At 46.4% G+C, this 15,438-nt stretch overlaps 1 protein-coding gene across 1 annotated transcript in view; it reads left to right on the top strand.

Annotated features, from left to right (window-relative positions):
• The window catches only part of LOC103076560 (AP-1 complex subunit beta-1-like), a 73,949-nt gene extending 59,553 nt beyond the window's left edge, over window positions 1-14,396 (top strand). Inside the window, 2 exon segments of the mRNA XM_082931118.1 lie at window positions 334-384; window positions 14,076-14,396. Coding sequence (XP_082787244.1) covers window positions 334-384; window positions 14,076-14,396 — 372 coding nt within the window.
• Window positions 14,397-15,438: the final 1,042 nt, after the last annotated feature.

Here is a 15,438-nt window from a genome sequence, read left to right as displayed (position 1 = left end):
TAATTTGATAATTTCTTAAAACTTTTTTTGGGTTTTTTTTTTTTTTTTTTTTTTTTTTTTTTTTTTGCAGTACTCGGGCCTCTCACTGTTGTGGCCTCCCCCGCCGCGGAGCACAGGCTCCGGACGCGCAAGCCCAGCGGCCATGGCCCACGGGCCCAGCCACTCCGCGGCACGCGGGATCCTCCCAGACCGGGGCACGAACCCGCGTCCCCCGCATCAGCAGGCGGACCCCCAACCACTGCACCACCAGGGAAGCCCCTGGCTTATAGTCTTTTTGAAACATTATTGAAAGACACTGTTCCCTCTTAAAATGTAAAATAGGTTATACCTTAGATAGCTACTAGAAATTTGAACCTAGAAAATTTTTTCAGCTGTACTAATAATGTTGGTTGTAAAAGCCTTTGTGAATTCAACTTATCAATATTACACAAAGTAAAGCTTAGCTTGCCCCCGTTGAGAGCTTCTCTTGAGTTTATATATATCATATAATTATATTCCGTAAAAAGAAAAGAGAATTGATCCCCTCTGTTTAAATAAAACAAAAACCTTAACAAATGTCTAAGTGAATTTTCTCTGCCTTTGATATCCTTGTTTTTCATTTCATCTGTGTCATTTGCTTAGGAACATTTTCCCAATATACTCCTTCAAACTTGATACCTGGCAACTGACTGCTTCTTCAAGTCAGTGTCTGCAAAAAGACAGTAGAACAGTGATACAACACGTGTTCATCCCAATCTTTGTATAGACGCTGTAGTGTTCTCACAGCTGCTTGGCCTCCTTTTTCACCAGGCTGTAAACTCTTGTGAGAACATGGATAGCACCGTTCTTTCAAATTTTAATTTTATCGGTATTATAAAAATACAACTTAAGAGTCAACTAGTTCTGTAGTTAGCTAAGAAAAACCCAGTCCCCAGCCTTCTGTCACCACTTATGACTGTCATCTACATACATATTTCCAATCCTCCTGTTTTCCTGATAGAGCTGTCTTATGAGGCAATCTTTTCCAGCCACATCACAATGACAATTATGAAGACTAGGGAACATCACAGAAAATATTTATGATAAAGTCAGTGAAAAAGAAGAGCACAAAACTGGGACTTCACTGTGGATGGGATGAGGTGAAGATTTGTCTACAAAGAGCTAAACAATGGAAAGTGAGAAGCAAACATTCTTTCTTTGAGAGAGTTATGACTATTATTGATTTGGTTTTTTGTTTACTTTAATGTTGTTATAATAAAGATTTCTGTTCCCAAAGCTATCTGTAATATAAAAAACCCAATGTAAGCCAGCCTGACAACTGCAGTAAAGATTTAACCCACTCGCGGATAATGGACCCTTAACAACTCCTATGTTGGAGGGGCTGTATACACAGACATGTGCATCTCTAAGAATGCCATGTGTACATTGGACTTGGTCAGCCTCCCAGCCTCAACCTACAAGAGTCTTAAATGACAAGCTAAGAATTGCCCATGCTGCTTCACAGGCCTAAGGCTCACCTCTGTTATTCTTCCAAGCCCTAAAGTTGAATATTTTCAGGTGATCTATTTAATACCAATATCTGACCTTGCAGCTCTTGATCCTTGGAGATAAGACTCCAGTTGGTGAAAAAAGTTATTCAGTAGGGCCAGAGACCAAGTAAGGTCTAGCCTTTTCATGACCTTTGACCAAACTTGTTAGCATTCACTGAAAATTGACCGCTTTGGGTGCTGTGGTGGATGCCCTACACCAGAGGTCCTCAACCTTCAGGAGCGCCAGAATCACCTGGAGGGGGTTTCTTGTTGATACAGAGGTTACTGGGCCTCACACCCTGTGATGAGACTCAGTAGGACTTGAGTGGGGCCCAGGAATTTGCATTTCTAACAAGCTGCCAAGTGATGTTGAAACTGCTGACCCAGTATGGAGGGCCACTTGCTCTACATATATTTTGCTCAAAATAACCTTGCAAATGAAGTGCCTTAAATATTACTCCCATGAACTAAGAGGACAGAGAACTTGAGTGACTTGGAAAGTCATTTAATCTGCTTGGTAATAAGATTACCTCCTTCTCTTTCAGGAACTGAAATATGGAATTGATGAGACGATCCAGATACCAGTCATTTGCTCTGATGTGAATACCAATAAACACACACACACACACACACACACACACACACACACACACACACACACCCTCTCCTCTATTATGGAGACCCACTGCCAGCCTGCCTTCTCTTTCAATATGAACTATCTCCAGGGGTCAGTTTCCTGTTTGTTTTTTTGTTTTGTTTTTCAGTCAGAATGAACTGACTTAGATGGTCAACTTAGAAACTTAGATGGTCAACTTAGAAACCTGCATGGTTTCTGCTGTCACCAGGGATCCTCAGCAAAGTGACAGCATGCACTGCTAGTGACTCTGCAGATGACCCAGGCTTTGTGGTCTCAAGCTTATCAGTGTATCCACTGTGCTGCCTGGGTGAGCTCGGTGCTGGGGGCATGCAGAAGAGCTACTGCTTTGCAGCTGTGTGCCAGCAGTCCGTCTCTGTGCATCTCAGCTGTAGTGTGAGGAAAATAACACTGACCTTCATCAGGTAGTGGTGAGGGTTCAATGAGCTGGCACATGTAAAGAGCACAGACTGGTACCCAACAGAGATTTTCCTGGGACTTGATGAAATGGCTCCAGACTTGACATAAAAGAGTAAAAGGGTGAAAATAGCCAGAGCACTTCTGGTTGAAACACAAAAAAACAACAAAAAAAAAGAGAGGGAGCCTTACTTAACCAGATACCATGGCCCATTATGGTCAATGCAGTGATAAAGTAGGTGACCAATAAAAAGAAAGTCCATAAACAGAACCATGTATGTATGATGCTGTGGTATGTGATATGGCTTGTATGTCACATCAATTCAAAAATTAGGCCTGGAAAAATGGCAGTCCATATGGAAGAAAAGACTAAATTGGATCCTTACGTTACACCATATGCAAAATTCAACTGCAGATGGTTAAATGTTAAAAATACGCCCGTGGGGCTTCCCTGGTGGCGCAGTAGTTGAGAGTCTGCCTGCTAATGCAGGGGACATGGGTTCGAGCCCTGGTCTGGGAGGATCCCATGTGCCGCGGAGCAACTAGGCCCGTGAGCCACAACTACTGAGCCTGCGCGTCTGGAGCCTGTGCTCCGCAACAAGAGAGGCCACGACAGGGAGAGGCCCACGCCCCGCAGTGAAGAGTGGCCCCCGCTTGCCACAACTAGAGAAAGCCCTCGCACAGAAACGAAGACCCAACACAGCCAAAATAAATTAATTAATTAATAAACTCCTACCCCCAACATCTTCTTAAAAAAATACGCCCCTGAAAATTTTAATAGAAAACCTTAATAGAAATATCTTTTGAACTTTGGAGAAGGGAAATATTTCTTAAACAAGATACAAAAATGTTGACTCTAAAAGAAAAGAATGATACATTTTCTGTATTACAATTAAGAGTTTTCTTTCTTAAAAAGACAACTTGAAAATAAGCTACAGGTACTTCCCTGGTGGTTCAGTGGTTAAGACTCCGCGCTCCCAGTGCAGGGGGCCTGGGTTCGATCCCTGGTCAGGGAACTAGATCCTGCATGCTGCAACTAAGACCGGCACAGCCAACTAAAGAAAGAAAGAAAGAAAAAAGAAAATAAGTTACAAATCGTAGCCTATATGGCAATCCACATCCTAACAAAGGATTATATAAGAATGTATCAAGAGCTCCTTGATATCTGTGAGAGACTCTATTCTAGTTTAAAATGATTCAGAATATATTGCCCTACATCATTGGCTTTGTGCTTGGCCATGTAACTTCCTTGAGCCAACAGAATGTGAGCAGATCGGACATGTGTCATAGCTTAGCAGAAGCTTTAAAAGCATTGCAAGTTTCTTTTTCCTGGATCCTCTGCCAGGAGAATGACGTATCCTAAACAAGAGCTGTTTCTTTAGCCTGAGCCCAGGAGTGGGAAGATGTGGGTCAAGGAACTTGTAGGGTTTGCATGATGGAAAGGTGCAATCATCTGTCATGTCAACCTCTGCAGCCTGCAAAATATTCTCAAAATAGGAACTAGCTTTAGGGGCAATATCAAAACAAAGGCATGACCTGGGGTCAAGACCAAATCAAGAACATGACTGTTACTCCCTTTGTTAAGACCTCTGAGGAGATTTAGATAGTCCCAGGGAATCCTGCCAGTTGGACAACATCACTTCTTAGAAAAGAAACTGAATCTCATGAATCCTGATAGCATCCAAATACTTGGAGTTATATCTAGAGAAGGACGGAGAGGCATGTCTCAAAGCGCATGTTGTGGCCACTGACACCTGAATTGGCCACTGACCTTTCACAAAAAGTTTTTGAGAGTTCCATCACCAAAAGTGCTGCTGGTCTGGATTAAATAAGACTGACTCTTCAGGACCTAAAACGGTCTCGAGCCCCAGACTTTACAGGCAGGAAGCACATTGATGATATTGATAAGAAAAACACAGACACCCAGAAGAAAAATGATGAAAAACAGGAACAGATATTTCACAGAAGAGGACACACTTAATGATTGATGTGATGGACAAGAGAAGAAATGTTTAACCTCATTACTGTTCAGGGCAATGCAAATCCAGACAAGAAGGAGATCTCAATTCAAAGTAATTTGACTAGCAAAAACGGGAAACTCTGATGATATCAAGTGTTGGAGAGAACATGGATCTACATGATCTCTTACACGTGGCTGGTATCTTCAGGCAGCTACTTTAGAAAATGATTGAAACTGTACTCATAACAGTGACTATCCTAAACCAGCAATTACACTTTTTCATATAGACGTAGTAGAAGTCTTGCTCATACAAAAATGTTCATAGCTGCACTGTTTACAATGGCGAAAATCTGGGAAAAACCTCAAATGCCCATCAAGAGAGAGTGGATGAATAAATACGAGCATACTTAACCAATGGAATATTATACAGCAGTTAAAACAAAATGAACTGCATTGGCACAGTCTGTGATATGGATATATATTAATAGAATACTACTGGCCAAAAAGTAAGTCCCTACAATTATAAACACTATGATACTTTTTTTATAAAGTAAAAATATATATACTTTAGAAACACACAGATTAAAATAAGCAAGGGAATTTGGGATGTTGGTTACCTTGGGTTGAAGGAGTCAGAAAAAATAATATAGAGGGAAAATATGATTAGAAGCAGGTTATTGTCGAGGTTCTAGCTTTTGTTTGGAGTGGTGGTTCACATGGGTTTGTGGCATTATCAAGAAGAGCTAGAACTTTAAAAAAGAGGGATTGATTTGATTGCTTTTTAAAAAATTCATTTATTTATTTAATTTCTTTGGCTGTGTCAGTTCTTAGTTGCGGCATGCGGGATCTTCATTGTGGCATGAGGGATCTTTTGTTGTGGCGTATGGGCTCTTCATTGCAGCTCACGGGCTTCTCTCTAGTTGTGTCGCATGGGCTCCAGAACGCGTGGGCTCAGTAGTTGTGATACATGGGCTTAGTTGCCCCATGGCATGTGGGATCTTAGTTCCCCGTCCAGGGATTGAACCTGCGTTCCCTGCACTGGAAGATGGATTCTTAACTACTGGCCCACCAGGGAAGTCCCTTGATTGCTCTTTTATATTTTATTTTGTTTTTAATTGAAGTATAGTTGATATATAATGTTGTGTTAGTTTCAAATGTACAGCAAAGTGATTCAGTTATACATTTATATAAATGTATGTGTATGTATATATGATTGTTTTTATTTAAGTTATAGACTATTAGAGTTAAAAGCATCCTTAGAAGTCAGTTAGTTCTACTTCCTTATTTCCCAAATGAGAAAACTGAGGACCAGACTGGAGAAGTGACTGACCCAAGTTACACAGTTCCTGAGCGGTGCAACCCAGGCTGCTCCTCTTGTAATCCTCCTACCTCAGTACTGACACGCTCAAGCCAAGCCTTCATCCTCTTTTACTCTGCCCCACATCTAACACATCCATCAGTTTCTGCTCCGCTCTGACACACCTGGGTCCATCTGCTTTGCACAGTGCCCACCCCACCCCACCCCCAGGAGCCAAAGCCAGCCTCATCTCCCACCTGGACTTCAGCCAGTGCCTCCTGACTGATCCTCCTACATTCTCTCTTGCTCTCCAAAACACCTGTTTCCCATACAACTGAGAGAAGAATCTTATTTAAAAAAAAAAAAAAAAAGTCAGTTCTTATCTCTGAATTTCTTAGCTGTCTTCCCAAAGCACTTAGAATACAATTCAGACTCATCATGGCTTCCCAGGCTTCACCTGAGCTGGTCCCTGCCTTCCTCTCAGGCTTCATTTCCTACCATTGTGCCCTACCCCCCGCCCAAGTTTAATATGCCACTCTCACTGACTTTCTTTCTGGAATATTCCAGGCTGGTCTCTGCATGTAGCAGATGCTGCCGGTAGGCAGCTCACATGCCTTAGCTAGGCCTTCCGTCTCAGTGCACATAAGCTGCCTTCAGCCATGGAAGATCACTCTGTCCATGAGCAGGACAGGACAGAAGTGCCAGGGAGCAGGCCTCACCAGTGGGAGACAGGAAGTGGAGTATAAATACCCCAACTCCCTTGCTCCTAGGTGAGATAACTCAGCTGTGTCTCAGCTGTGTGCTCTATACTGTTTCCCAAAGTGTCCCTGGGGAGCCGGCCCCACGACTCACAAAGGAGCTGGCCTGATAACAGTTCTTTATCAAGTCCTTGTTTTGCTCTCCTGTTCCCTTACTCATCTTTCCTGCACCTCCCAAATAGATTACTTTCTTTAAATCTTTGTCTTGGGTCTTATTCAGAGGGTAGTGTTAAGATACAACATTAGGCCTTTGCACTCACCATTCTCTCTGCCTAGAATATTCTACCCCTCCAGGTCTCAGCTCAAATGCCAACTCTTTAATCTCCCCTCTGGTCATATCCCATTGTTATATGTCTTCATTGACTTATCCTATTAGAAATTATCTTGTTTATATAATTAACTGAAAAATTATGTCTCTCCCAGGGGGTTAGCTCTACAAGGCAAGTGCCTTGTGTATCTTGGTTCCCAGCACATGGGAGAGTGATTGGCACATAGTAGGCACCCTTTAAATATCTGTTGACTTAGTTAATGAGTATTTTTGCCGGGAGGGATGTCAAATACTGCATCAAGAGTAAGATTTACAGTAGCTGTTTGAATTTATGCATTTCTAATTGGCAAACAAATTGCTGGCATGTAAATGGATACTGCAATTGTGTTTTTGAGTGGTTGATTCTCTTTAGTGAGTTACCCTGCTTCCAACTACTTTAAAGTGCTCTCAGTTGCTGTGCTAATTACAAATCCTGATAAACTCTCCATTAACGTGTATCTTCGAAGTATCTTCAACATGATAATACTGTTAGAAGGATTTATATATGGTTGGAAGTAAGAGAACCACATTTATTTAATAACAGTCTTAAATTCATCTTGCCTTTCCACTGATGTACCTGAATAAGTGAAACTGGACTACATTTACCTGCTTGCTTATTTACACAGGTGAGATGTTGGCAGAGGCTTGCCCTGGGGAGGTAGAGATGTGGAGGCCAGAAAGAAATTCCATACACAGTCTTGGAGAAAACTCATTTCTTATGTGGCCTTGGCCCATCTCATGCTCACCTGGCATAAACCTGCTTCAGCCTGGGACAAGCAGTCATTGGACCCATAGGGCCCAGCCCTTTCCATGGAGGCGTGTGTGTGTGTGTGTGTGTGTGTGTGTGTGTGTGTGTGTGTGTGTGTGTGTAGTATTTTCTATGCGCCTTGATTTCCTCATTTGTAAAATATATAGATTTATAGCAATTATTCCATACCTTGCTGTGAAGCTTAAATGAACACATGGGTGTAAGGGACCAAAGAAGCCACAAATAGTTGTGAACACATAAGGGACTATTTTTGTAACTGTTGTTGGAGACAGTCCTGTCTATGTGGGACATGACTCAGTAGTCAAGTTGTAGCCGATAGGCCCCATGAAATGGCCTGAACATTATGGAAGAATGCAAAACTCAGTCTCAGAGTTGGGATGAGACATTGTGGAAAGGCAGGATTTTCAGACTCGTGGAAGGTTGTACAGTTAGGAAAATGGCCTGAGGGGGCTGGGACTGCCTAAGGGAACTTATGAGCCTGGGGGAGTGTGTGTGTGTGTGTGTGTGTGTGTGTGTGTGTGTGTGTATCATTGTATGTACATGAGAGCGTGTCTGGATCTGAATGTGATGTGAAGGCTTAGATTTTAGGTAAAAACACAGGGTAGATGAGGTTAAAGTCTCAGGATAATGAAGCAGGACCCGATGGGGCCTTCCTGGGACAGACCTCCCCATGTCCTGGCCTGCCTCTTGTTTGTCGAAAAGCTTTCATCTCCCAGGCCTCTGTTGGTCACAAAAGGGTGGCTCAAGAGTTAATGATTGGAAGAATGTGAACATGTATAACAAAAGACAGCAGTTGGGTCAGGAGAACAGGTAATAATTTAAACAATAGATCAGCCATACAGTAGAGTCACAGAATCTTTACTTCTTCCCTGAAGAACATAAATGACAGTACCTGACACACATTCCTGAGTTGTTTCACAGATACTAAAACCCCCAGCAGATGGAAGGCGTTAACTGCATGATAACCATGTACATGTAGCCCCCAGACCAGTTGGAACCAGAAGGTTGGTGATGTTGACTCCAGAATACATCACCACCAATCAATCAGAAGAATGTCTACGAGCTGATCAAGCACCTCACAACTCTCTCCCTTATCCTGTCTTTGAAAACCTTTCCCCAAAAGCCAGTGGGGAGTTCAGGCCTTTTGAGCATTAGCCACCCATGCTCTTTGCTTGGCCTTGCAATAAATGCTGCACTGTCCTTCACCACAACCCAGCATCAATAGATTGGCTTTACTGCATTTGGATGAATGGACCCAAGTTTGGTTTGGTAGCATCAGGTTCCACTGAGACATGGGCCAGCTCATTAGTTCACCTACACATTCTTCAGTAGGATCATATGCCTGTGTTAAACCAGGAACTCAGAGTCTAGACAGGAAGGCAGTCTCAGGAACAGAGAAATTACATTATAAGGCAGTCTGTGCAAGCACAGAGGGAAAAGCACAGTGCCTGGGATCCAGGGAAGACGGAGGATTGGGAGAAACAAGAGAAGGGTTCACAGAGGAGGTGATTTTGAACAAGAGTGGAACTTACCATGTGAAAAAGCAGTTGAAGTTTATTCCCCTTAAAGAAAGGAGTGTGTGCAAAGACCAGGGTGTGTCTGGCAGCAGGGTGTGTCTGGCAGCAGGGTGTGGAATCCAGTCTAGGGGCACATAGTGTATATATGGGGTTACAGGTGGTGTAGGTTGTGGCCAGATTAGGAGGCAGATTGCAGGACAAGCTAAGATGTTGGGCAGCACCCAGGGGTGAGTCTCTACCAAGAGGTGGTGCAGAGTACTTGTTCAGAATTGAAGCCAGACTGTCTGCATTGGAATCCCACCTTCCCAGCGAGTAGCTGAGTAATCTTGGACAACTTCTCTGTGCCTTGGTTTCCTCATCTGTACAATGGGTGTTAATAATAATGACTACTTCCAGGACCATGAGGAAGACTAGACAGCTGAACACACATGAAGTGCTTAGAGTAGCTTAACACACGTGAAGTGCACAACATAACGTTAGCTAATAACCGCTGTTATTCCACGGAGGGCCAGGGAAACGTCAAGATTAAGGGATGAACAGAGGACCAGGAACCTCTAACCAAGTCTCAGAAGTAACAGCAGAGTGGTTGGAGGAAAACCATGAGGGCCACCTGTCATAGAAGCCATGGCAAGAGGATGTTTCCAGAAGGAAGGGTCAACAGGGTCAAGGGTGCCGAGATGTCAGGCAAGATGACAGCCAAGGGTGCCATGGATATAGCAACAAGGAGGTCACCGTTGACTTTAGCCATTGCAGTTTTGGTGACGTTGTAGAGACAGGCCAGTTTGCAGTATATTGAACACATGGGTTGGGAGGAATGGGGGAGAGTGGCGCCAGCTCTTCCAGCTGTTTGGCTGGGAAGGGACGCAAGTGAGAGGCAGCAGAGGTAGAGGGACAGTGAGGTCGATAACCATGTGCTTTGCCAAATACCCACTGCATCCCGCCATTGTCTCCTATGAGGTTCACAATCTCCGGTCAGCTAAGCAGGAGAAAGAGCAGAAAATATAAGTCATAAATGAGGACACGTGTATAGACAGATCAAGAATGGCAGAGCTGGGAGAAAGGCCAGCTACCCATTTCCTCTCCCTTTTCATGATGTGACTGTGGGCAAGGGGGGACTGGGCAAGAGGGTGGAGGATGCTCAGTGCCATCTACCTGCTTTACCACACCTGGATGTAAAGGACCTATCTCTTGAAGGTGGATGGAGGAGGTGGCAGAAGAGGTTGGTGACAGATTCCTTTAAACTAACATACGCTGGGTGCCCAATATGTCCCATCCTACTGAATCACATCATATCCAGGTGGTGGGAGAAATCTTTGGTTGAAATTGGTTCCAGCTAGAAACAGGGGAGGCAAGGTGGATCCCACATCAGCAGAGGCAATACTGTCTATTTTTCACTCCTGCCCCTTCTCTACAATCCCTTCTCTGACATTTTAGATAGGTCTGGTCTTTCTTTGACTCTGCAGCTGGGGAGTTGTGGGTGGGAGTGGCTTGGAGATTGATGTGTCACTTAAAGCAGCAATGCTTGTGGGACGTAAAATGCATCCTGATTTGTTTGGGAAATGTCTTTATGTCAAGGACTTTGGAACGATAAAACCATAATGGTGGGATTTTGGAAAATCATTTTCCAAACCAGGGCACAGGAGATCCAACGTGGGATATTTCAAGGAGAAAACCAATGGATGCCTGTCCAACATGAAGCAGAAACATGGCAGGAGGGCTGAGAAGGGGCAGAGCAGCCTTCATGGCATATGACTTGTGCAGACTCTGCTGTTGCATGCTTGAAATTTTTAGTTTTTAAACAAGACCCCTCATTTTATTTTGCAGTGGACCCTGCAAATTATGTGAACCTCCTGGTCAGGGCCGCAGGCTTGGTAGAACACATGGGCTGCAGACTTCAGCTAGGTCTGGCAGGCAGCAGCCCTGACTTCAGATGCTCCCCACGTGAACCTGGCTCCTGAAACTCACCCACCCTTGGGAAAGCTGGGCCAGCCAGTGGGAGTTGAGAAAGAGGACCTGGCCAATTTGCAGTCAGCTCTTAAGAGCAGCTGTAAAGATGCCTCAGACAAACCGAGCAGGGAGGGAGGAAACACAGAAAACACTCTTAGAAACCACGATAATGAGCAGGGCTCTGTGCTGCAAGCATTCTGACACATTTCCATATTTAGTCCTCACAATGATCCTAGTACAGAGGCACTGGGATCCCAGTTTTAGGGATAATGACCCAGAGGTTCAGGAAGATGATCAGAATTGATGGTGCTGGTAACGGTGACCTGGATTAAAATGCAGGTGTCTGGATCCCAAGTCCAGTGCTTTTCCTATTACACTAGAGGATAGAGGTAAAGGCCAGGGGACCCAGATGTCCGGGCTGTGCTGGCTAGCATATCCCAGGCTCGGCTCCAGTTCTGAGCTAAATGCACTCTCTGTGACAAGTTCAGCTCACTCCAGAGCCCATGAAGCCAGACCTGGCAGTGGAGGTGTCTCTTTGGGTGGCCAGCTCTAAGCTGAGCCTGAGAGCCAGGCCTAAAGGGCAATGAAGGAAGACCATCCCTGCTCAGGCTCCCCTGGGCTCCCAGAGCTGTGGCCCCAAGAAGAACTGGGAAATTGGTGGTGAGCAGAGGTGGGACCCAGGCGTCCACCTACTACCTCAGGGGGAGAGGGCTCCTCAGGGGACTTTCCTAGCAGCATGTTAGCTGAATCATGGGTGACCTTGTTGGTGTTGGTGGGTATATTTTGGGGTCAAACTGTTGCCACTTCCTGCCCCTGCGTCCTTGCTCTGTTGGGTGGAAAAGCTGGGGCTTTTTTCTTCTACCATTCCCTGCAAAGTTGGCATCGTGCCCTGGCCTCCAGGTGGGCTGCAGGAACCCTGCAGGGCTTTCCAGCATCCCAGGGGCCCCAATCATGCCCAGCTTCTCTCTCTGACCACAGCCCAGCTCTCTGGTCCTGAGCATAAAGCCAGAAAATCACAGAGAAAGAGCCCTATCTGGGAGTTAAGGTGGGTTATCTTCAGGGCTCTGTCACAGGGTCCCCATGTGACAACTCGCTTTTCCTTTCTGGGCTTCCGGCTCCTCAGTTGTAACGTGAGATGGTCCACCCCAGTTGTCCTGAGTGTCCTCCTGAGTGCTGGGGGGATGTGGCACACATCTGACCCACGCTGACTCCCCGAATATACCCACAGAGACTTTGCAATGTGGCTATTTTTGGTCCAGGGCCAAATGGCTCAAGAACCACAAAACTGAGGCTACAAAACATGCTGAATCTAAGCCTATGTGTTGCCTATCAGGCTTCTTTGAGTTTCTGGCTTCCTGGGAGCTTTCTAAGTTTTCGATGACCCTGGCTCCTAGGGTGGGTGGGATCTAAATGCCTCAGGGACTTGGATCAGTCCTATTAGGCTCTTTGCCCTCTATCCTCATCAGAAAGGGCAGGGAGCGCTCCCCAGCAGGCTCTCTCAGTACAACAGGCCTGATCCGAAAGGCCAGTTCCACCTTGGATGGACAAGGGGGCTGTTTAGGGTGTAGATTGTGGGCAGGGCTCTATCTGCCCTTAGGGACCCAGAATAACATTTCATGCCAAACCAGAGAGGGTCTCAGTAGCCATCCAGGCTAGAGGGAAGTGGTGGGATTGGATTACCTGGGGAGCCCTTTCGAGATACTCCAACTACCTTGAACTCAGAATACAAAGGTCCGCAGTGAGGTTCAAGCACGTGTCTTTGGATAAAAGCTTGCCAAATGATCCTAATATGAATCCCATTTCCGGGTAAAGAGTCCCTGATTTAGGCCAACTTCCCCACGTTTTAGGTGGGAGAACTGATGCCCAGAGGCAGGAAGTAACCTGCTCAAGGTCCCACAGAAAATGAGCGGCAGAGCTCAGAAATCCTAATTTTTCACCCTCTTTCTACAGAACCCCACCTCCGTCACCTCTCCTGGACTCCTTCAAACTTCCCAGTCTGCCTGCCTTCTTCCAGTCACTGTGTCCTGCAGCCTCTAGCACAAGCCCTCAGCACAAACCACAAATCTGGCCGCATCCCTGTCCCAAGCAAAAGATTACTTAAGGCCTTCCCTCCACTGACAGCAAGCTTAGGTCCCAGGGCCTGAGCCCAGTAAACAGGATCTTGTGAAACCCCGCCCAGGTCCTCCCGGCTCCATTTCCAGCCCCTCTCTGCAGGCCTTCCTCACCCGCCCATGCCCTGAAGACATCAGCCTCCACACCAGCTATTAGCATGCCATCAAACAATTGTTTGATTTTCCTTAAGAGATACAGCACGTTTAATTTTCACACAAGCCTATGAGCAGGTATCATTATTATCCCTGTTTGGAGATGAGGCTGGGAGGTTAAGAAAGGGAAAGAAGTCCCACCAGTGGTATACAGAGGAGCTGGGCCTGGGGGCCAGGCAGAGCCCACCCTTATAACCACACACAATGTGCCATCCAGGCCCCTGCCCGGGGGAAATTCCACCTTCATCCTTCCAGGCCCAGCCAATATTCCACATTGCACCCCAGTGAGCTCTCCGCTCCCCTAGCATGGGCATGTGCAGAGTCTAGTCTGCATATTATAGCCGCCTTGACCACCTGTGCCCACTTACTGGTTTGCGTGTTTCCCTCTGGAGGCCCTGACTCTGTGGTCAGCTCTCCTCTCTCACCTGACTGCCCATGCACATAGTAGGCCCTCAGAAGATGTTTCCTGAGTGAATGAGTGAATGAGTGACCACGTCAGGAACTGAGACCTGTCACCAGCATCCTGTGTGGAATGGTGCCCATCAGCACAGTCGGAAAATGGTCCATCCATGCTAGAGGGTCCAGGGGAGTATAAACAAGCACAGGGTTTGGGCCAGAGCTTCTCATCCTAATTCTGTCACTTGCTACTTGTATGACTCCTGTCACCTCCAGGGCCTCTGTTTCTCATATGCGGCAGGGGGCTGACGAGAATGATGTGAAGGCCTCTCCTTCCTCCTGCTTTAGCAACAGTCACTACGCACCCACCCTGGGTGGGACGCCGGGGCATGAAATGAGGACCACGGCAGAGGGACTGCTGCTCCCCGGGAGCTTCCAGATGAGGGAGGGGTGTGGACCACCAGGCAATCACAAGATTGGCTTGGCTGCTATGGGGCGTGAGCCTGCTTCATGCTGGGAGCTCAGATGGGGCAGCCTGCAGGAGGTCTTCCAGATAAAGCTGGAGCAGGCGTCCCAGGCAGAAGGGGCAGTGACGCCCCAGCACAGGTGCGCAGAGCAGTAACAGTGCCGTGCGGCTAGAGCTCTGTGGGCCACATTGTGCGGGACGACGTGAGCCGAGCCAAGACATTTATACTTCACCTCCGAACAGCACGCTGATTTGTTGTCACTCTGGAGCTCCACGGCTGTGGACACGAATTGAAAAACTGGTGACTGTCACTGCTGTGACATTCTTTGGGCACCTCCAGGGTCTGCTGTTGCTACAAGAGATGCTTGATGCCTCGTTCACTTTGTTGCTGAGAGCTGGATAACAGAGGCCTCCTGAAAAGAACAAAAAGTGCTGAATGTTAGAAGACGGTGTACAAGGGAACCCAGGCGGAGGGTAAGAGTCGCTGGAAAGCAAAAGAAATGGTTTTTAATTCAAAGATGTTTGGGTGCTGGAGGCACTGTGGCTGGACTTGCACTTACAGGATGCAGCTGGGGACGGGTGTGGAGGTGGGGATGGAAGAGAACACTGTGCTCCTGTGGGTTACAACAGAAAGCCTGGCCTGGGCGTTGGACAGCACAGGATTAGAGAGGAAAGAGACCAGGAAGGGGGTCCCGGATAGGTAGGTGGCAGCACTGCCTGGTTCCTGTGATGAAGCCTCAGATGGTCCAGGATTAATGGGTAGAGGGGGGAGGGGTGCAGTTTTATTGAGCACCTACTATGTGCCAGGCCCCATGGTAAGCGCTTCCATGTACTCTGCAGCTCATAGGACACGAGGTCTCTTCTCGAGCACTAAACACAGTTCCCAGTACCTGCCTCCTGCGGCGAGCTGTAAGCCCCACAGGGGCAGGACCAGTGTCTGTCTTGTGTCTGCTGTGTCCTCAGGACCTGTCGTATTTTAGGTGCTCCACAATGATTTTGAATGATCCAACTTTCTTTTCCTCTCCCTCCTTCCTGCCCTCTTTCGTTCTCTCCCTCCCCTCCCTTCCCTTCCTCTTCCCTTGTTCCAAGATAAGGTGAGACATCTCATTTAATCCTTCAAATAGCCCAAAGTTAGGCTGTGGTTTGAGGAGTTTATTTTGAAAACATTGGAGAGAGTTTTACCAGATCCAGTCGGTAG

Source organism: Lipotes vexillifer, unplaced genomic scaffold (assembly GCF_000442215.2).
Source record: "Lipotes vexillifer unplaced genomic scaffold, Lipotes_vexillifer_v1.1 scaffold1854, whole genome shotgun sequence".
In the NCBI taxonomy this organism is placed as follows: Eukaryota; Metazoa; Chordata; class Mammalia; order Artiodactyla; family Lipotidae; genus Lipotes; species Lipotes vexillifer.
Note: the sequence above shows the minus strand (reverse complement) of the source record. Positions and strands in the feature narration are given on the sequence as shown.